General features: G+C 48.4%; 1 protein-coding gene across 2 annotated transcripts in view; it reads right to left on the reverse strand.

The window, feature by feature from the left end:
• LOC144607733 (oxysterol-binding protein-related protein 7-like) overlaps positions 1-21,382 on the reverse strand; it is an 88,858-nt gene that overhangs the window by 41,830 nt on the left and 25,646 nt on the right. For both annotated transcript variants that reach the window (XM_078424773.1, XM_078424774.1), the window contains exons 2-7: positions 10,396-10,624; positions 8,798-8,920; positions 7,292-7,345; positions 6,882-6,995; positions 4,424-4,576; positions 1,679-1,811 (exon numbers count right to left, since the gene is read on the reverse strand). In XM_078424773.1, the coding sequence (XP_078280899.1) occupies positions 1,679-1,811; positions 4,424-4,576; positions 6,882-6,995; positions 7,292-7,345; positions 8,798-8,920; positions 10,396-10,494 (676 nt within the window). In that variant the 5' untranslated portion in view covers positions 10,495-10,624. The remainder of the gene's footprint in view (positions 1-1,678; positions 1,812-4,423; positions 4,577-6,881; positions 6,996-7,291; positions 7,346-8,797; positions 8,921-10,395; positions 10,625-21,382) is intronic.

The raw sequence follows: 21,382 nt of genomic DNA on the forward strand, positions 1-21,382 counted from the left end.
CGCAGGATGACGAAGAAAGGCGCAATCACTTCTCAAGCCGTCTTCGAGCCCCAAGCTCACAGGCCCATTCATGGCAGTCGAGGCACTGCTTCAGAAGCAGCGTTGCCCAGCCCAACAGAATCCACCCCATGTCCAATCTCCAGACACACATGGTGCACTCTCCCCAGAGGCTGCTTCCAGTAATGAGGGGCTGCACTCAGGAGGATAAAAGGAAGGATATTCTTGCTATTGAGGGCGTGCAGCGTAGGTTTACTAGGTTAATTCCCGGAATGGCGGGACTATCATATGTTGAAAGACTGGAGCGACTAGGCTTGTATACACTGGAATTTAGAAGGATGAGAGGAGATCTTATCGAAACGTATAAGATTATTAAGGGGTTGGACACGTTAGAGGCAGGAAACATGTTCCCAATGTTGGGGGAGTCCAGAACCAGGGGCCATAGTTTACAAAAAAGGGGTAGGCCATTTAGAACTGAGATGAGGAAAAACTTCTTCAGTCAGAGAGTTGTGAATCTGTGGAATTCTCTGCCTCAGAAGGCAGTGGAGGCCAATTCTCTGAATGCATTCAAGAGAGAGCTTGATAGAGCTCTTAAGGATAGCGGAGTCAGGGGGTATGGGGAGAAGGCAGGAACGGGGTACTGATTGAGAATGATCAGCCATGATCACATTGAATGGCGGTGCTGGCTCGAAGGGCCGAATGGCCTCCTCCTGAACCTATTGTCTATTGTCTATTGTGAGCGGGACACTATTTGCTTAGATGCATCTGTTTTGTTTTTTTTTGTTTGTTTTTTTTTTAATCAAAAATATTTATTCAAATATTAAAATAATATATACAATACAATAAAGCCAAAACAGAACCCACCACCAGAATACTATACAAACAAATATACCAATTGAAACTATTAAACAATTATATTACAATCCCCATCCAGGATATAGATGCATCTGTTGAGATGCTTAACGTCCGCAGTAAAGGCCAAACACAGCGGTCACGGTGGCGCAGCGGTAGAGTTGCTGCCTTACAGCGAACGCAGCGCCGGAGACCCGGGTTCGATCCCGAGTACGGGTGCTGTCTGTACGGGGTTTGTATGTTCTCCCCGTGACCGCGTAGGTTTTCTCCGAGATAGAAACATGGAAAATAGGTGCAGGAGGAGGCCATTCGGCCCTTTGAGCCAGCACCGCCATTCATTGTGATCTTGGCTGATCTTCCACAATCAGTAACTTGTGCACAACCTCTCCCCATATCCCTTGATTCCACTAGCCCCCAGAGCTCTAGCGAACTCTCACTTAAATCCATCCAGTGATTTGGCCTCCGCTGCCCTCTGTGGCAGAGAACTCCACAAATTCACAACTCTCTGGGTGAAAAAGTTCCTTCTCACCTCAGTTTTAAATGGCCTCCCCTTTATTCTAAGACTGTGGCCCCTGGTTCTGGACTTCCCCCAAGATCTTCAGTTTCCTCCCACACTCCAAGGTCACACAGGTTTGTCGGTCAATTGGCTTGGTAAATGCAAAGATTGTCCCTAGTGGGTGCAGGATATTGTTAGTGTGGTCGGCACAGGCCCGGTGGGCCGAAGGGCCTGTTTCCGCCCTGTATCTCTAAACTGAACCAAACTAAACAGCATAACGAGGGCAAAGTATATACGATCGACTAATGAAATGTGAACGGTCTGTGGAGTTACCTTCGCTGCACTGGTCCCACTCCTCAGGGTGGTGCAGCCACTCTGCCGTCACGGTTTGCCCACTTGCCGATGCCGAAGGGTAACGGCCGTTTCCTTTAAACACCTCCTCGCCGAGGGAGCCTCCCTTCTGCACCTGAACAACACGACGGTCAGGTGTGGAAACATAAGGAGCTTTGCCGAGGAAAGACACACAGCGCCGGGGCAACTCGGTGGGTCAGGCAGCACCTCTGGAGAACATGGATAGGTGATGATTCGGGTCGGGACCTTTCTTCAGAACCGAATAGTGAAAGGCCTGTACAGAGCGAACGTGGAGCGGATGTTTCCACTCGTGCGAGAGTCTAGGACCAAAGGCCGTAGCCTCAGACCCTCAGAAGAACGTACCTTCAGAAAAGGTACAGGTTGTGTGAGTGGGCTGATGTATGGCAGATGCAGTTTAATGTGGATAAGTGTGAGGTTATCCACTTTGGTGGTAAGAATAGGAAGGCAGAGTATTATCTGAATGGTGTCAAGTTAGGAAATGGGGACATACAACGAGATCTGGGTGTCCTAGTGCATCAGTCACTGAAAGGAAGCATGCAGGTACAGCAGGCAGTGAAGAAAGCCAATAGAATGTTGGCCTTCATAACAAGATGAGGAGTATAGGAGCAAAGAGGTCCTTCTGCAGTTGTACAGGGCCCTAGTGAGACCGCACCTGGAGTACTGTGTGCAGTTTTGGTCTCCAAATTTGAGGAAGGATATTCTTGCTATTGAGGGCGTGCAGCGTAGGTTTACTAGGTTAATTCCCGGAATGGCGGGACTGTCATATGTTGAAAGACTGGAGCGACTAGGCTTGTATACACTGGAATTTAGAAGGATGAGAGGAGATCTTATCGAAATATATAAGATTATTAAGGGGTTGGACACGTTAGAGGCAGGAAACATGTTCCCAATGTTGGGGGAGTCCAGAACAAGGGGCCACAGTTTAAGAATAAGGGGCAGGCCATTTAGAAAGGAGATGAGGAAAAACATTTTTCAGTCAGAGAGTGGTGAAGGTGTGGAATTCTCTGCCTCAGAAGGCAGTGGAGGCCAATTCTCTGAATGCATTCAAGAGAGAGCTAGATAGAGCTCTTAAGGATAGCAGAGTCAGGGGGTATGGGGAGAAGGCAGGAACAGGGTACTGATTGAGAATGATCAGCCATGATCACATTGAATGTTGGTGCTGGCTCGAAGGGCCGAATGGCCTCCTCCTGCACCTATTGTCTATTGTCTATTGTCTACCTTCAGAAAAGAGATGAGGAGGAATTTCTTTAGTCAGATGGTGGTGAATCTGTGGATTCATTGCCACAGAAGGGTGTGGAGGCCGTCTATGGATATTTTGTACGGTGGAGATTGATCGTTTCTTGATTAGTACAGGTGTCAGGGGTTATGGGGGGGAAGGCAGGAGAATGGGGTTGAGGGAGAGAGATAGATCAGTCATAATTGAATGGTGGAGTAGATTTGATGGGCTGAATGGCCTGATTCTGCTCCAAGAACTTATGAACCATCTATGTTCTCCACAGCTGCTGCCTGAACACCCACTGATTTACTCTAGCGCTGTGTCTTTCGATGGTTATTTTCTCCACAGGGAGGGAGCACATTGAGATTACAGTTTGCTTAGAAGGTTCTCCGCTCAGTACAAATGTTTAAAAAAAACATATCCCGTGTCACTGGTTCATAGGGTTGCCAACTGTCCCGTATTAGCTGGGACATCTCATATTTTGGGCTAAATTGGTTTGTCCTGTACGGGACCGCCCTTGTCCCATATTAGTAGGGTTGCCAACTTCCTCACTCCCAAATAAAGGTTAAAGGGTGATGTCACGGCCACGTGCTCCCGCTCCACCAATGGCGGCCATCTGGGCTGGGAGGCGGTTTGCTACGCAACCTCCGTTAGGCGGCACCCGGGGCTCCGGACCTAGACTGACTGGAGCTAAAATGGCGGAACCCTAGAGTGTCTGGAACTAAACTGTCGGGACCTAATATGGTATTAGGCCCGGGGGGGGGGGCGCTGTAGGCCCCGAGGCTGTAAGCCTCGACACTGTAGGCCCAGAAGCTGTAGGCCCCGAAGCTGTTGCCCTCGACGCTGTAGGCCCCGACAGTTTAGGCCCCGACAGTTTAGGCCCCGACAGTTTAGGCCCCGACAATCTTGGTTTCCGACATTTTAGCTCCAGACAGTCTAGGTCCTGAGGCCCGGGCACTGCCTAACGGAGGTAGAGTAGCAACCCGCCTCCCGGCCGCCATTGGTGGAGCAGGAGCACATGGCCGCTGGCTGGGTGAGGTCACGTGGGGCTCGGGGCGGTGACGTCACCTTGTCCAGTATTTGGCAGCGAGGAAGCTGGCAACCATACTGGTTCAGATCCCACTGGAATCATATGATTAATAAAGAGAGACCATGAGGGAATAGTGGACGACATTGTCATTCTGCCTGGGTCTCATGGAGAGAGGCCACAGGTGAATGAGGGCTTCCAAAGACTCCAGGACCTTCCACTACCCATTACAGGGAGTCGACACTCTAAGGAATGAGAAAACCGGCAGCTTTTTGTGTCCATCTTCAGAGAGACTTACAGCGCGGAAACAGGCCCTTCGGCCCAACGTGTCGACGGGGCCCTTGTCAACCACGATGTCCCATCCACGCTTGGCTGTTGCCACCCGAAACGTAGCCCATTGAACCGCGCCACCACGAGGATAGAGGGCGAACACACCCGTTTAATCGCACAGCAGAGGACGTACCTTGCTGCCGAGAGGGGCCACACTGCTGGCACACAGGTAGTCTGCCGTTGGAGAGAAGGAGAAGCTGTATCCATTTGCGTGGTCACTCTTCTGGAACAAGCGGTGATAGCACAGCTTGGACACCCAGGTGGTGAAGACTTCCTGAGATTTCACCTGCGGTAACACAATGCAGAATCCAGTGTCAACGGGTTAGATGTTGGGGACACATTATGGGGCGGCACGGTGGCGCAGCGGTGGAGTTGCTGCCTTACAGCGCCCAGAGACCCGGGTTCCACCCTGACTACAACACTGTCTGTACGGAGTTTGCACGTTCCCCCTGTAACCGCGTGGGGTTTCTCTTGGTTCTCCGCTTTCCTCCCACACTCGAAAGACGTACAGGTCTGAAGGTTAATTGGCTTCGGTAAAATTGTCCTAGTGTGTAGAATAGCGCTAGTGCACAGGGATCGCTGGTCGGTGCGGACTCAATGGATCAAATGGTCTGTTTCTGCGCTGTGTCTCCAAAGTCTCTAAATTTAGGGTCAGTAAAATAAGTTTGCAGCTCTAGTCATTCCATTGCAGGAAGGATATTTTGTTTAGTTTAGTTTATAATCATGCGTGCTGAGGTAGAGTGAAAAGCTTTTTGTTTGCGCGCTATCCAGTCACCGAAAAGACTGCACGTGATTCCAATCAATCAAACCTTTTCAGTCAGAGAGTTGTGAATCTGTGGAATTCTCTGCCTCAGAAGGCAGTGGAGGCCAATTCTCTGAAATGCATTCAAGAGAGAGCTGGATAGAGCTCTTAAGGATAGCGGAGTCAGGGGGTATGGGGAGAAGGCAGGAACGGGGTACTGATTGAGAATGATCAGCCGTGATCACATTGAATGGTGGTGCTGGCTCGAAGGGCCGAATGGCCTCCTCCTGCACCTATTGTCTGTCCACGGTGTACAGACACAGGAGAACAGGAAGAACTACGTAAAATTACGAGAGGCATCGATAAGGTAGACAGTCAGAAATTTTCCCCCCAGGTTGGAAATGTCAAAGACTAGAGGCACAGCTTCAGGTGAGAGATGTAAAGTTTAAAGGAGACTAGACCAAGTGGACTCGTTGGGCACAAACCTCTCCTGCATTGGTGCAGCACCCTCTCCTCCCCCACTCCCCCCATCCCCTCCCCTCCACTCCCCTCATCCTCCCTACTCCCTGTCTGAAGTAATGTCTCGACCCAAAATGCCACCTATTCCTTTTCTCCAGAGATGCTGCCTGACCCGCAGAGTCAATCCAGCTTTTTGTGTCCGTGTCCCCTTGCATGCTCGAATAGGGTATTTAGAGGACTTTGAGAAACTTCTTCACCATAATTGGACATATATTACCTGTCTTTTTAGAGCTAGCAAGCATCAATCATTCAGCACTGTATCCTTCCCACTCCAGTGAATCATACTGAAAGGTCACTTAGAATTGTAATTATATTTAGTGACAACGCTACGTTGAGTCAGAATGGATGCCTGGGTACTTCCACCGTTAATGATGCTCGATGACCTCACTGCAGTAAGTGACCCAAACTGAAGCAATAATTTGTATAGAACTAACCTCCATGGTGAATTTTTCTGGTAAAATTACCCAGCACTTATTCTTAAGTTCATACATCGCAGGAGCAGAATTAGGCCATTCGGCCCATCAGGTCTACTCTGCCATTCAATCACGGTTTTATCTGTCTTCCCCTCTCAACCTCATTCTCCTGCCTTCTCCCTACATCCTTACTCTTCATTAAAAAAAAGTGAATTCACTTAGTTTGTGCTCTATAATTGCAAATTGCAACATAAAAACAGGAGGTGCAGGAGTAGGCCATTCGGCCCCTCGTGCCAGCATCGCCATTCAATATGATCATGGCTGATCATCCGAAATCAGTACCCAGTTTGTGCTTTCTTCCCATATCCCTTGATTCCATTGGCCCCAAGAGCTATGTCGAACTCTCCCTTGAATACATCCAGTGAATCGGCCTCCACTGCCTTCTGCGACAGAGAATTCCACAGATTCACAACTCTCTGGGTGAAAAGGTTTTTCCTCATCTCAGTCGTAAATGGCCAACCCCTTATTCTTAAACTGTGAGCCCTGGTTCTGGACTCCCCCAACATTGGGAACATGTTTCCTGCATCAAGCCTGTCCAATCCCTTAAGAATTTTATATGGAGCACTGCAGCAATGACCAAGTCCCCAGTAGTTTTATAAAATTACAGGTTTAAAGACCAGCTCATGTTATTTGTTTGGTTTTTATGCATGTGTGTGTGTGTGTGTGTGTGTGTGTGTGTGTGTGTGTGTGTGTGCGCGCGCGTGTGTGTGTGTGTGTGTGTATAAATATACACACATTGAACTTTTTTTCTCATTTATTATATTTTTACTAGGTTTACATATTCTGTTGTGCTGCTGCAGGTAAGAATTTCATTATTCTATCTGGGACATAAGACACTAAAACACTCTTGACATTACCTTCAGGTGATAAAGATTCTCTTCAGCATCTAAATCAATGCGCATAGATTTCTTGTTGATGGACATCACGGAGAGTCCAATGTTGATGGAACCATGAAGTTTTCCTCTAAGAATCTGTGCATTTGGCAGAAGTGGTCAAGTTACTTTTTGTGCTAAATTCCATTGAACAAGACAGACAAATAAAGTAGACAGACACAAAACGCTGCAGTAACTCAGCGAGACAGGCAGCATCGTTGGAGAGAACGGAATGGGTGACGTTTCGAGTCGGGACCCTTCTACAACGTCACCCATTCCTTCTCTCCAGAAATGCTGCCTGTCCCGCTGAGTTACTCCAGCATTTTGTGTCTTTCTCTGGTGTAAACCACCACCTGCAGTTCCTTCCTGTTCAGACAAATAAAAGAGCTGCTTACGTCCTGCTGAGTCTTTGCATACTTCAGAATTCCCTTTTCCAAGATGAAGTATCGCTGAAAAACACAAAAAGGAAAATTCCTCTTTTTAAAAACCACCTTTCGAACATACTCCGTTCTTCGTATTATTCCAACCACTGAATTCGGACATTGAATCATTGTGATATCTGTTTTGATTGAAAGATACAGGCCCTTCGGCCTGCCAGGTCCCTGCTGACCATCTAGTTCTAGTTGTACTGCATTTGCATCCACTCCCTGCACACCAAGGCCAATTAACCAACAAACCCTCACCACTTTGGGATGTGGGGAGAAACCGGTGCACCCAGAGGAAACCCACGCAGTCACAGGGAGAAGGTACAAACTCCACACAGACAGCACCCAAAGTCAAAATCAAACCCGGGTCTCTGGAGCAGTCTCTCTAAACTAAAACAAAATCCAATTAGTCTTGATCTCCATTACCAATAATGATTGTCCCCTCACCTCCATTTCAAGTTTAATACATTAATAGTTCACACCCATGCATACTAACCCTGACCAGTTTATTTCCTCTGTAATTAATCTCCTATTAACTGTGTTGTGATGTTATGTATACTGAAAAGAGATGTTCCCTAATTTGCTAAGTTAATAAGGGGAAGGCCATTTAGAACGGAGATGAGGAAGAAGTTTTTCACCCAGAGAGTTGTGAATCTGTGGAATTCTCTGCCTCAGAAGGCATTGGAGGCCAACTCTCTGGATGCTTTCAAGAGAGAGTTAGATAGAGCTCTTAAAGATAGCGGAGTCAAGGGATATAGGGAGAAGGCAGGAATGGGGTACTGATTGTGGATGATCAGCCATGATCACATTGAATGGCGGTGCTGGTGCGAAGGGCTGAATGGCCTATCCCTGCACCTATTGTCTAAGTTCTATATTTCAAGTGAATCAGACAGGGAGGAAACCAATACCAGCAGGACTGGTAATGGACAGATGTTGGACTCATTTCAAACCCATTACAGGTGACCCCTGCTTTATGGTTCCTTGTGTAGTGCAAATTCACCCTTACAGAATTCAATAATCTCTACCTAAAAATTGAGACATACAACAGAGTTGCTGCCTTACAGCACAAGAGACTTGGGTCCAATCCCACCCTCAGGAGTAGTCTGTGTGGAGTTTGTACGTTCTCCCTGTGACCGCGTAGGTTTTCTCCGAGATCGGTTTCCTCCCACACTCCAAACACGTAGAGGTTTGTAGGTTAATTGAAGGATAGCTGATTTTTGAGTTTAGTTAACTGTCACGTGTGCTGAGGTACAGTGAAAAGCTTTTGTTGCGTGCTATCCGAGATCGGTTTCCTCCCACACTCCAAACACGTAGAGGTTTGTAGGTTAATTGATTGGGTATAAAGGTAAATTGTCCCCAGTGTGTGTAGGGTCGTGTAAGTGTGCGTGGATCGATGGTCGGTGCGGACTCGGTGGGCCAAAGGGCCTGTTTCTGCGCTGTATCTCTAAACCAAACATCTCTTGATAAGGTACTAACCTTATGCCAGCCTTTCAAAGGCCATTTCCTCTTTTTCAGCAGGTACCCTTCTTGCCTCTCGAGATCCAGGGAATCATGGCCGTCTCCCCCAGGCTCCTCCATCATCTCCCAGTTCTCAGAGTTCTGGAGCAGACACAGAACATGTGAAACACAGTGCTTCACCCATGGAGATTTTGCTGCATTCCCTGGACTCTGCAACTTGTGTGTCTGTCCTGGGAATAAGCCAGCCGTGGCTCGTCTCATTCCTCCTCCTCCCTGATCAAGATATCGCACCTTTACTGCACCACAGCTCAAAACAAGAGAGAGCTAGATAGAGCTCTTAAGGATAGCGGAGTCAGGGGGTACGGGGAGAAGGCAGGAACGGGGTACTGAGTAAGAATGATCAGCCATGATCACATTGAATGGCGGTGCTGGCTCGGAGGGCCGAATGGCCTCATCCTGCACCTATTGCCTATTGTCTATAACAACTAACCACCCCCAAAAAGAAGAAGGGTCTCGACCCGAAACGTCACCCATTCCTTCTCTCCAGAGATGCTGCCTGACCCGCTGAGTTACTCCAGCATTTTGAGATACCTCCCAAAAAGAAAATGTTTCCACATTACAGGCATTTAAAAAACAACCGGTTTAATGAGCAATTTGTCGAACAAATATCATGAGAGTCAAGAGACTAAAGAAGAGTCATGACCTCGAAACATCGCCTATCCATTCCCTCCAGAGGTGCTGCCTGCCCTGATGTTACTCCAGCAATTTGTGCCTGCCTTTGGAATAAACTGGCACCTGCAGATGCTCGTTTCTCCATGTGGCGCAGCGCTAGAGTTGCTGACTCACAGCGCCCGAGACCCAGGTTCGATCCTGACTACGGGTGCTCTTGATACGGAGTTTGTACGTTCTCCCCGTGGGTTTTCTCCGGGGGCTCTGGTTTCCCTCCACACTCCGAAGACACATAGGCTTGTCGGTTAATTGGCTTCGGTTAAAAAAAAACGTGTAAGAAGTAATTGGATAGGACTAGGTTGAGAGGGATATGGGCCAAACGCAGGCAAGTGAGACTAGTGTAGATGGGACATGTTGGTTGGCGTGCGCAAGTCGGGCTGAAGTCTATGACTTTAGCTGTGCACATTTTGATGGGTACATCTCTTGAAATAAAATGGACACGTTGTGAAGGGGGACCTCATTGAAACTTACCGAAAGTCCTGAACAGAGTGGACGTGGTGAGGATGTTTCCACTAGTGGGAGAGTCTAGGACTAGAGGTTAGAGCCTCAGAATTAAATGACATTAATTTAGGAAGGAGATGAGGAGGAATTTCTTTAGTCAGAGGGTGGTGAATCTGTGGAATTCACTGCCTCAGAAGGCTCTGGAGGTCGAGTCAAAGGATAGCTTTAGATTCTTGATAAGCACAGGTGTCAGGGGTTAAGAGAGGAGAATGGAGTTAGGAGGGAGAGATAGATCAGCCATGATATGAATGGTGGAGCAGAGTTAATGAGCTGAAGGGCCTAATTCTGCTCCTGTCACTTATGAGTGCACCAGATCACGCCTGCAAAGTCTGGTGAGGACACCATCGCCACTGTGTAACCGCACACCTCTCTCATTGTGTCTGTACCTGGCACACGCTGGTGGGTTTGGACGAGGCATTGCTGCTGCTTCTCGTCAGAGGAGATGTTCTCTGGGAGGTGGGAAGGACCTTCTCATCACCGTTCATGGCCGTCAGATGCCAGAACGCCGCGACCAGCCCGAGGTGATGGAAAGGCCTGCGGTCGGGAGCTGCTTCTAGAGGCTGATCAGACCCTCTCCCCTCGGGCCAACACACATTTGGATAGACTCAGACATTCCTAAAGGGTGGAAGCAAAAAAAATATTTTTTTTAAATTAATTAAAAATCGGTCATTTTGGAACATAGCACAGCACAGGAAGAGACCCTGATTCTGCTCCTAGAACTTATGAATATAGGAACTTGCAACAACTAGAGAGAAATGGCAGCAGAGATGAGAAAACATTTCTTCACACACAGAGTGGTGAGTCTGTGGAATTCTCTGCCACTGAAGGTAGTTGAGGCCAGTTCATTGGCTATATTTAAGAGGGAGTTAGATGTGGCCCTTGTGGCTAAAGGGATCAGGGGGTATGGAGAGAAGGCAGGTACAGGTTACTGAGCTGGATGATCAGCCATGATCATATTGAATGGCGGTGCGTACAGGCTCGAAGGGCTGAATGGCCTACTCCTGCACCTATTTTCTATGTTTCTATGTCCTGAGCTACCATCTACCTCATTGGAGACCCTGGGGCTACCTTTGATCAGACTTTATCGTGGAGTAAACTTTGTTCACGTTATTCCCTTTATCACGTATCTGGACACTGCCGATGGCTCGATTGTAGTCATGCGCTGATTTTTGAGTTTAGTTAACTGTCACGTGTGCTGAGGTACAGTGAAAAGCTTTTGTTGCGTGCTATCCAGCACGCAACAAAAGCTTTTCACTGTACCTCGGCACACGTGACAGTAAACTAAACTCAAAAACCTCTCATCTGGGCTGGTCTCTCCACTGTGACCAATGCCCTGAATTCACAAATGGCAGCCGAGACTGAATGTTATGCGTTTTGATCTAATGCTTTTAAATCGCAGATGCATCAGAGCCAGGAGAAGCATCGCATGGTTTCTCAGGCTTAATGGTCTTGCAATGACACATTCCACTTATATAAATCAACTAAAAAGCTCTAGATATTACATGGCCAATCTAATCCAAGCTCATAAAAATCACAAGACAAACACTTTCTGCATTAATAACTCTCGTCCGCCATTGACTGATAAGAAGCAGACTTGGACTTTGGTTCAGATCCCTTCACCGTTTCCAAGAGCTGCTTTAATCTGACAAAAGTACACTTCAATCATTTCAATGTTCGGGAGGTTCAATTACCTTTTGCAACGGAAGCCAAAATGCACAGTGCAAAGTCCAAACCAATCCTCAGAAATCACTGCATCACTCTGCAATTCACACTGATGGCCGCTTAACTATTGCAGGGCTATTTGCAGGTCATTTCTACCTCCATCGGTAATTTAGCCACTTGTATTAAAATTTATTTACCAGAACCAGAGATATCAGCACATAAGTTTGTACGTTTCCGGAGCAGAATTAGGCCATTCGGCCCATCAAGTCTACTCCGCCATTCAATCATGGCCGATCTAACCTTCCCTCTCAACCCCATTCTGCCTTCTCCCCACAATGTCAGCCTTAAAAATATCTATTGACTTGACCTCCACAGCTTCTGTGGCAAAGAATTCCACAGATTCACCACCCTCTGACTAAAGAAATTCCTCCTCATCTCCTTCCTAAAGGAACGTCCTTTAATTCTGAGGCTATGATGTCTAGTCCTAAACTCTCCCAATAGCAGTAACATCCCCTCCACATCCGGTCTATAAAGGCCCTTCACCATATGGTAAGTTTCAATGAGGTCCCCCCCACATCCTTCTAAACTCCAGCAGGGAGAGGCCCAGTACAGTCAAACGCTCACATTATATTAACCCACAAATTCCCTCCAACGCACGCCTTTCAGTATCATTCCTGAGAGGTGGGGAACACAGAGAACCTTGAGAAGAGTTGTTAGAGGGTCACACTTAGGGTTGCCAACTGTCCCGTATTAGCCGAGACATCCCGTATTTTGGGCTAAATTTGTTTGTCCCACACGGGACCACCCCTGTCCCATATCAGGCCCGGGGGGGGGTGGTGTAGACCCGGGGGCCGCTGTAGGCCAGGGGCCCGCTGTAGGCCAGAGGGCCGCTGTAGGCCAGAGGGCCGCTGTAGGCCAGAGGGCCGCTGTAGGCCAGAGGGACGCTGTAGGCCAGAGGGCCGCTGTAGGCCAGAGGGCCGCTGTAGGCCAGAGGGCCGCTGTAGGCCTGGACAGTGTAAGCTAACGGAGTGTGTTCGGGAAGCGGGGCCGAGTGTGTTCGCCTAACAGAGGTTGCGTAGCAACCCGCCTTCCGGCCCGGGCGGCCGCCATTGGTGGGGCTGGAGCACGTGGCCGCTGGCTGGGTGAGGTCACGTGTGGCGCGGGGCGGTGACGTCACCTTTTGTCCCTTATTTGGGAGTTAGAAAGCTGGCAACCCTAGTCGCACGTCACGTACAAAGCTCCCTGCAGAAGGAAGATCCATTCTGGCTCATGCCAATGGGGAGCTCGTGTTACAAGGAAGAATTCTTTCCTGGCTTGCAAGTCGTCTTGTGGACAGGAATCCCGAGTCAGCATTACTCATTAATTGACTGGACAGCTGTGGCAATGGCGGCAGCATCGTGTTACAAGCCTCAGGACTTCACAGTGCAAGGAAACTCAGGAGAGGAGAGGACGGGCTTGGCTCAAGAGTAGGGTCATGGGATCTGCAGTTCATCTCCACCATGAGCCCGGGCTCTCTCTGATCCCAGACTCCAGCACACCATCCAGGCCAAGACTTGAGTGCAGTCCGAGGGAGTTTAGTTTAGTGTTTAGTTCAGATATACAGCTAGGGTTGCCAACCTCCTCACCCCCAAATAGGGGACAAAGGGTGACGTCACCGCCCTGCGCCCCACGTGACCTCACCCAGCCAGCGGCCACGTGCTCCCGCTCCACCAATGGCGGCCGCCATTGGTGGAGCGGGAGCGCGTGGCCGCTGGCTGGGTGAGGTCACGTGGGGCGGTGACATCACCTTTTATCCCTCATTTGGGAGTGAGGAAGTTGGCAACCCTACTAACACGGGACAAGGGCGGTCCCCTACGGGACAAACTAATTCAGATCAAAATACGGGATGTCCCGGTTAATACGGGACAGTTGGCAATGCTAGATACAGCGGAGAAACAGGCCCTTCGGCCCACCGAGTCCGTGCTGACCAGCGATCCCTGCACAGTTACACTACCCTACACACACCGGGGACAAATTACAATTTTTACCAAGCCAATTAAGCCATAAATCTCCTTTAAATGTTGTCCCACTCACCATAAAACTATGCCCTCTAGTTTAATTTAGAGATACAGCGCGGAAACAGGCCCTTCGGCCCACCGAGTCCACACCGACCTCCGCACACTAACACTTTCCTACACAGACTACGGACAATTTTCAAATTTACCGAAGCCAATTAACCTACAAATCTATCCGTGTGTTGAGTGTGGGAGGAAACCGGAGCACCCGGGGAAAATCCTCGCTGGTCATAGGGAGAACTGTACTAGCTCCGTACAGACAGCACCCATAGTCAGGATCGAACCCGGGACTCTGGCGCTGTAAGGCAGCAACTCGACCGCAGCGCCACCGTGCCGCCCCGTGTTACACAGTGTGCTCTTTCAGAAGACGTGTCAATCCCGAGACTTTCAGATGAATGCAAGGCATTGTAATGGGATTAGTCAATGCATGGGTTTCCTTTGGATTCTGGACAAAAGTCATTTGTTCGGCAGGGTCTGGACACAGAACGCAATCTATCCCTTCGCCCACACAAGTACTGCCTGGCCCACCGAGTTCCTCCAGCAACTTTCTTTCGCCCATCCCAAGGGGCATCACCCCGGGTCAGGCAGCATCTCGGCAGAGAAGGAATGGGTGACCTTTCGGGTCGAGACCCTTCTTCAGGGTCTCGACCCGAAACGTCACCCATTCCTTCTCTCCCGAGATGCTGCCCGACCAGCTGAGTTACTCCAGCATTTTGGGTCTTGGGCAATAATCACCCCCTTTTCCGCAAATCCGTCTGGATTTGAATAAGGGGTAGGCCATTTACCCATTTGTATTAAAATTTGTTTACCAGAACCTGAGATATCCAGAACAAGGGGCCACAGTTTAAGAATAAGGGGTAGGCCATTTAGAACTGAGATGAGGAAAAACTTCTTCAGTCAGAGAGTTGTGAATCTGTGGAAGAAAATGGCACCATTGAATCCATGATAACTCTCACCAGAACAATCCGGGTAGATTGGGAGGGGAGGGATTAAACTGGAAGATAAAGCATGGATCTAAACCCTCTTCATCTCTAATCTGGGACGGAGTCAAGCCGTGATATCTATAGGACTCTGGAATTTCCCCTTCCCCTGTTTGTACACGAGGTGAAATGAGGCGTGTGAGGATCCAGTAACGAAACATTTATGCCGGATATGATGTCAAAAGGCTTCCGACCACACCAACTTATTGGGAGGCACAGTGGCATAGATGGTGGTGATGCAGCCTGACAATGCCAGAAACCAGGGTTCAATCCTGACCTTGGGGCTGTCTGTGTGGAGTTTGCTCGTTCTCCCTGTAGGCTGTGACCTTCACATCTCAAAGGCGTGCGTGTTTGTAATTTAATTGGCCTCCGTAAACTTCCCCGTGTGTATAGGGAGTGGTTGCGAAAGTGAGATAACAAAAAAAAAAACTAGTGGGAAAGGGTGATCGATCGTCAGCAGGGACCAGGTGTACCAAAGGCCTCTCACCATACTGTATCTCCAAACAAAACTAAACCGGTTGGCATCAACAAGCATAAAGAGTAATACGTCATAAAAAGATGCCAAAGGTGCCAGGCAGCATCTCTGGGGAGAATGGATAGGTGACCTTTTGGATCGGGACCCTTCTTCAGGCTTCTGACACAGGCATAAAGGGCGTTGTGTTTGTAAATAAATCAAGGCAGTCACTTTACAAACACAAGTTCACAGGACACAAATAACCACTGATGAGTCATTCTCAACAACTACTAAAGGCGAGTTGTGTAAGAAAATAACTGAAGACGCTGGTACTAATCGAAGGTATTTATTCACAAAATGCTGGAGTAACTCAGCAGGTCAGGCAGCATCTCAGGAGAGAAGGAATGGGTGACGTTTCGGGTCGAGACCCAGTCTGAAGAAGGGTCTCGACCCGAAACGTCACCCATTCCTTCTCTCCTGAGATGCTGCCTGACCCGCTGAGTTACTCCAACATTTTGTAACTAAAGGCGAGTTGACATTTGGCCAATACTACTGGGCACCACCTATACACTTATAAACGATCTGGAATCTCACGAAGTGCCCTTAAACAAAATAAAGGAGAAACCGGTTTGAGAGGTTCATTTGGACAGGCAGCATGAACACTGCTTCAACAGTATTAATGGCAACATGAATGTCGCCACAGACTGTAATCCTTGTCTCAATGTTTTCACAAAGAGTCTGACATTGTTGATAAGTTACAGGAGCATAATCATAGGAGCAGGTCATTTCTACCTCGATCTGTAATTTACCCATTAGTATTAAAATTTGTTTACTAGAGAACCAGAGATATCCAGAACAAGGGGCCACAGTTTAAGAATAAGGGGTAGGCCATTTAGAACTGAGATGAGGAAAAACTTTTTCGGTCAGAGAGTTGTGAATCTGTGGAATTCTCTGCCTCAGAAGGCAGTGGAGGCCAATTCTCTGGATGCATTCAAGAGAGAGCTAGATAGAGCTCTTAAGGATAGTGGAGTCAGGGGGTATGGGGAGAAGGCAGGAACGGGGTACTGGTTGAGAATGATCAGCCATGATCATATTGAATGGCGGTGCGGGCTCGAAGGGCTGAATGGCCTCCTCCTGCACCTATTGTCTATTGTCTATATCGGTACGAAATAGGTGCAGAATTAGGCCATTCGGCCCCTTCAAGTCTACTCCGCCATTCAATCATGGCTGTTCTATCTCTCCCTCCTTTTCCCCATAACCCCTGACACCAGTATACCTGCCAGGGTTCTGAGATCCTTGTCACTTGTGCTCTAAACTGGACTGGTTTCCTTTCAGTTAAAGAAACAGGTGTCAAAGCCGAGCTCATCTCAACCAATCTGGCTTATTACATAAATCAGGAGAGAGTTCCATCTGAACTTTAGAGAAATAAGGAACTGCGGGTGCTGTTTAACTTTTTTTAAAAAGGCACAAAGTGCTGGAGTAACTCCGCGGGGGTCAGGCAGCATCCCAGGAAAACGTGGATAGCTGACGTTTCAGGTCGGATTTGCGGGAGGATCCCAACCCCAAACAACACCTATCCACATTCCCCAGCGATGACCCGCCGAGTTAATCCATTGTGGGTCCATTTTAAGTTTAATTAGTGTTACCTTAAAGAATTATTGACCCATTGATTATTGCCAAAGACAATACCATGGTGTGGTATTGTGCAACACTGTCACAACTACAGGAGGATGAGGCGTGATCTTATAGAGGTGTACAAAATCATGAGGGGAACAGACCAGCTGGACGCACAGAGTCTTTAACGAGGATGTTGCCCGGACTTGAGGGCCTGAGTTATCGGGCGAGATTATGCAGGCTAGGACTATTCTTTGGAGATTAGGAGGCTGAGGAGTGATCTTATAGAGGTGTATAAAATCATGACGGGAATAGATAGAGTGCATGCACAGGGCAGGGGAATCAAGAACCAGAGGACATAGGCTTAAGGTAAGAGGGAGTTAGATTAAATAGGAACCTGAGGGGTAACATTTTCAAAGAGGTGATGGGCATATGGAACAAGCTCTGAGATGCAGTAGTTAACGCAGATAAAAAACATTAACAAACATTTGGAGAGGTATGTGGGTAGGAAAGGTTGGATGGATATAGGTCAGCCACTGGGAAATGTGACTACTTGGATGGGGCATCGTGGTTGGCATGTACGATTTGGGCCGCTGCCCAGAGTAAGGAAATCGAAAACCAGAGGACATAGGTTTAAGGTGAGGGGGGGAAATATTTAATAGGAATCTGAAGGGTAACTTTTTCATGTGCAGGAAGGAACTGCAGATGCTGGTTTAAACCGAAGACAGGCACAAAAAGATGGAGTAACTCAGCGGGACAGGCAGCATCTCTGGAGAGAAGGGATGGGTGACATTTCGGTTCGAGACCCCTCTTCAGGCTGGTTGGGGATTAGGGAAACGAGAGATATCGGCGATGATGTAGAGAGATAAAGAACAATGAATGAAAGAGAAGCAAAAAGGTGACTTGACAATGATAAAGGAAACAGGCCATTGTTAGCCGTTTCATTAGCTGTAACTTTTTCACGCAGAGAGTAGTAGGTGTACGGAACAGGCTGCCAGAGGAGATAGTTGAGGCAGGTACTATCGCACTGTTTAAGCGACATTTAGACAGGGTTAGTGGGATATGGGATAAACGCAGGCAGGTGGGACTAGTGTAGATGGGACATGCTGGCCAGTGTGGGCAAGTCCGTTTCCACGCTGTAAGATAAGAAAATAACTGCAGATGCTGGTACAAATCGATTTATTCACAAAATGCTGGAGTAACTCAGCAGGTCAGGCAGCATCTCGGGAGAGAAGGAATGGGTGACGTTTCGGGTCGAGACCCTTCTTCAGACTGAAGAAGGGTCTCGACCCGAAACGTCACCCATTCCTTCTCTCCCGAGATGCTGCCTGACCTGCTGAGTTACTCCAGCATTTTGTGAATAAATCCACGCTGTAAGAATCTGACTCTACAACTGTAGGCTGGAGATTAAAGGCAACAACAGCAAGAGAGCATCTGAATCCAAGTCACACAGCAAGAGAGCATCTGAATCCAAGTCACAAGAACGCCACCACGCCATCTCAAAAACAAGAACGCTACCACCCAGCCACGCTGTGTTGAAAACATTAACGCTGCTCGACTGCACAGCCGACCTTTCATTTCTTGCCTCAGTGAATTTTACTCATCCTGAGCCTCAGCGACAAGTAATGGAAAATACCTCATCACAGGAAGCAAGAAGAGCAACAACAGCTCCACGCTGCTACCGTACGAGAGATCTATGCGCGTGCTGCTTCTCCACAACCTAGGGGATGTGATCTGTGGAATTCTGAAGGTGATGGAGTGATTCAACTATGCACAACACGAAGGAGAAATGCTACTGTGGACAAACGAAAAGTGGTTCGCTGCTTTACGAGACCAGCACCAGGAAGCAGTCCAAAACGAGAGAGCGAGAGCGAGAACGAGAGAGAGGGCGAGAGAGAGGGCGAGAGAGAGGGTGAGAGAGAGAGAGCGAGGGAGAGAGAGAGCAAGAGAGAGAGAGAGAGCGCGAGAGAGAGCGAGAGAGAGAGAGAACAGGCCCTTCGGCTCAACTTGCCCATGACCACCAGCTTCCCCAGCCACGCTAGACCCACCTGCCTGTGTTTGGCCCATATCCCCCTAAACCTGTCCTATCCATGTACCTGCCTAAATGTTTCTTAAACGTTGCAATAGTCCCCGAGTATTCTCCATGTAAGATCTCGGTCCCACCACAAACACCACATTTGCTAGCTTTTAATTCTAACCCTGTTCTGTTTGGGACTGTCTAGACTGTTTATAATCTTCAAAACCAACCTGAAGAAAGGTCCCGACCCGAAATGTCACTTCGACAATAGACAATAGGTGCAGGAGGAGGCCATTCGGCTCTTCGAGCCAGCACCGCCATTCAATGTGATCATGGCTGATCATTCTCAATCAGTACCCCGTTCCTGCCTTCTCCCCATACCCGACTCCGCTATCCTTAAGAGCTCTATCTCGCTCTCTCTTGAATGCATTCAGAGAATTGGCCCCCACTGCCTTCTGAGGCAGAGAATTCCACAGATTCACAACTCTCTGACTGAAAAGGTTTTTCCTCATCTCAGTTCTAAATGGCCTACCCCTTATTCTTAAACTGTGGCCCCTTGTTCTGGACTCCCCCAACATTAGGAACATGTTTCCTGCCTCTAACGTGTCCAACCCCTTAATAATCTTATACGTTTCGATAAAATCTCCTTTCATCCTTCTAAATTCCAGAGTATACAAGCCTAGTCGGTCCAGTCTTTCAACATACGACAGTCCCGCCATTCCGGGAATTAACCTAGTAAACCTACGCTGCACGCCCTCAATAGCAAGAATATCCTTCCTCAAATTTGGAGACCAAAACTGCACACAGTACTCCAGGTGCGGTCTCACTAGGGCCCTGTACAACTGCAGAAGGACCTCTTTGCTCCTATACTCAACTCCTCTTGTTATGAAGGCCAACATTCCATTGGCTTTCTTCACTGCCTGCTGTACCTGCATGCTTCCTTTCAGTAACTGATGCACTAGGACACCTAGATCTTATTGTACGTCCCCTGTTCCTAACTTGACACCATTCAGATAATATTCTGCCTTCCTATTCTTACCACCAAATTCTCCGGAGATTCTTCCTGACCCGCTGAGTTACTCCAGCACTTTGTGTCTTTGTTTATAATCTTGACTCCTTGCTGGACCTTGGATGGTACTTGTGCAACAAACGTCACCTCCCAACTCCGTTGTGGCCATCGCCTCCATCCAGTGGTCCAGTTTGCACCGAGAGACGGCGCAGATATAGGCCCTTTGGTCCACCGAGTCCGTGCCTACCAGCGATCACCCCCCGCACTCAACAATCTAACTGAAGCCAATCAACCTACAAGACATTCTAGCCTCAGAGGGAGTACAGAGAAGGTTCACAAGATTGATCCCTGGGATGGCAGGACTTTCATATGAAGAAAGACAGGATAGACTCGGCTTGTACTCGCTGGAATTTAGAAGACTGAGGGGGGATCTTATTGAAACATATAAAATTCTTAAGGGGTTGGAGAGGCTAGATGCGGGAAGATTGTCCCCGATGTTGGGGGAGTCCAGAACCAGGGGTCACAGCTTAAGGATAAGGGGGAAGTCTTTTAGGACCGAGATGAGAAAACATTTCTTCACACACAGAGAGTGGTGAGTCTGTGGAATTCTCTGCCACAGAAGGTAGTTGAGGCCAGTTCATTGGCTATATTTAAGAGGGAGTTAGATGTGGCCCTTGTGGCTAAAGGGATCAGGGGGTATGGAGAGAAGGCAGGTACAGGTTACTGAGCTGGATGATCAGCCATGATCATATTGAATGGCGGTGCTGGCTCGAAGGGCCGAATGGCCTACTCCTGCACCTATTTTCTATGTTTCTATGTTGGGAGGAAACCGGAGCACCCGGAGGAAACTCACACAGTCACGGGGAGAACCTACAAACTCCGCACAGACCGTGCCCGTGGTCAAGATGGAACCCCCGGGTCTCTGGCGCTGGAAGGCAGCAACTCTACCGCTGTGCCGCCCTTGCTGAAGGAAGCCAAGCTCACCCGGTCGGTGCTGGATGTCAGACATGTGATAGCAACACATGGAACAGCGGAGAGGTTGGGAAACCCAACACCTGATGGGAACCTCGTCAGTTAATGGCGGAGGTGTAAAATTACAGATCAGAAACTGGAATCTGTGGAATAAAATGCTCATCATTGGCGAGTGATAATGACCCCATGTTGAATGACATTTGCAACTCAATCCCACGCACGGTTTAAAAATAAGCTCGACGGACTGTACACCAAGGACATCGAAACCTTTGTGAACAGGATTGGTCAGGAGGGAAGTGGGTTTTGCATTCAAGGGCTGCTATATCTCATAAATATATTCAATAGTTTGTACCTATCTCAGAACCACTTTGAGATGATGTTATGGTGAACCATTCAGTGCCCAAGCCTTCATCATGACAGCACAGTGGCACAGCGGTAGAGTTGCTGCCTCACAGCGCCAGAGACCCGGGTTCCATCCCAACTACGGGCGCTGTCTGTACGGAGTTTGTACGTTCTCCCCGTGACCACGTGGGTTTTCTCCAAGATCTTCGGTTTCCTCCCACACTCCAAAGGCGTACAGGTTTGTAGGTCAATAGGCTTGGGTTTGTATA

This window comes from Rhinoraja longicauda, chromosome 29, assembly GCF_053455715.1.
Source record: "Rhinoraja longicauda isolate Sanriku21f chromosome 29, sRhiLon1.1, whole genome shotgun sequence".
NCBI classification, from domain to species: Eukaryota; Metazoa; Chordata; class Chondrichthyes; order Rajiformes; family Arhynchobatidae; genus Rhinoraja; species Rhinoraja longicauda.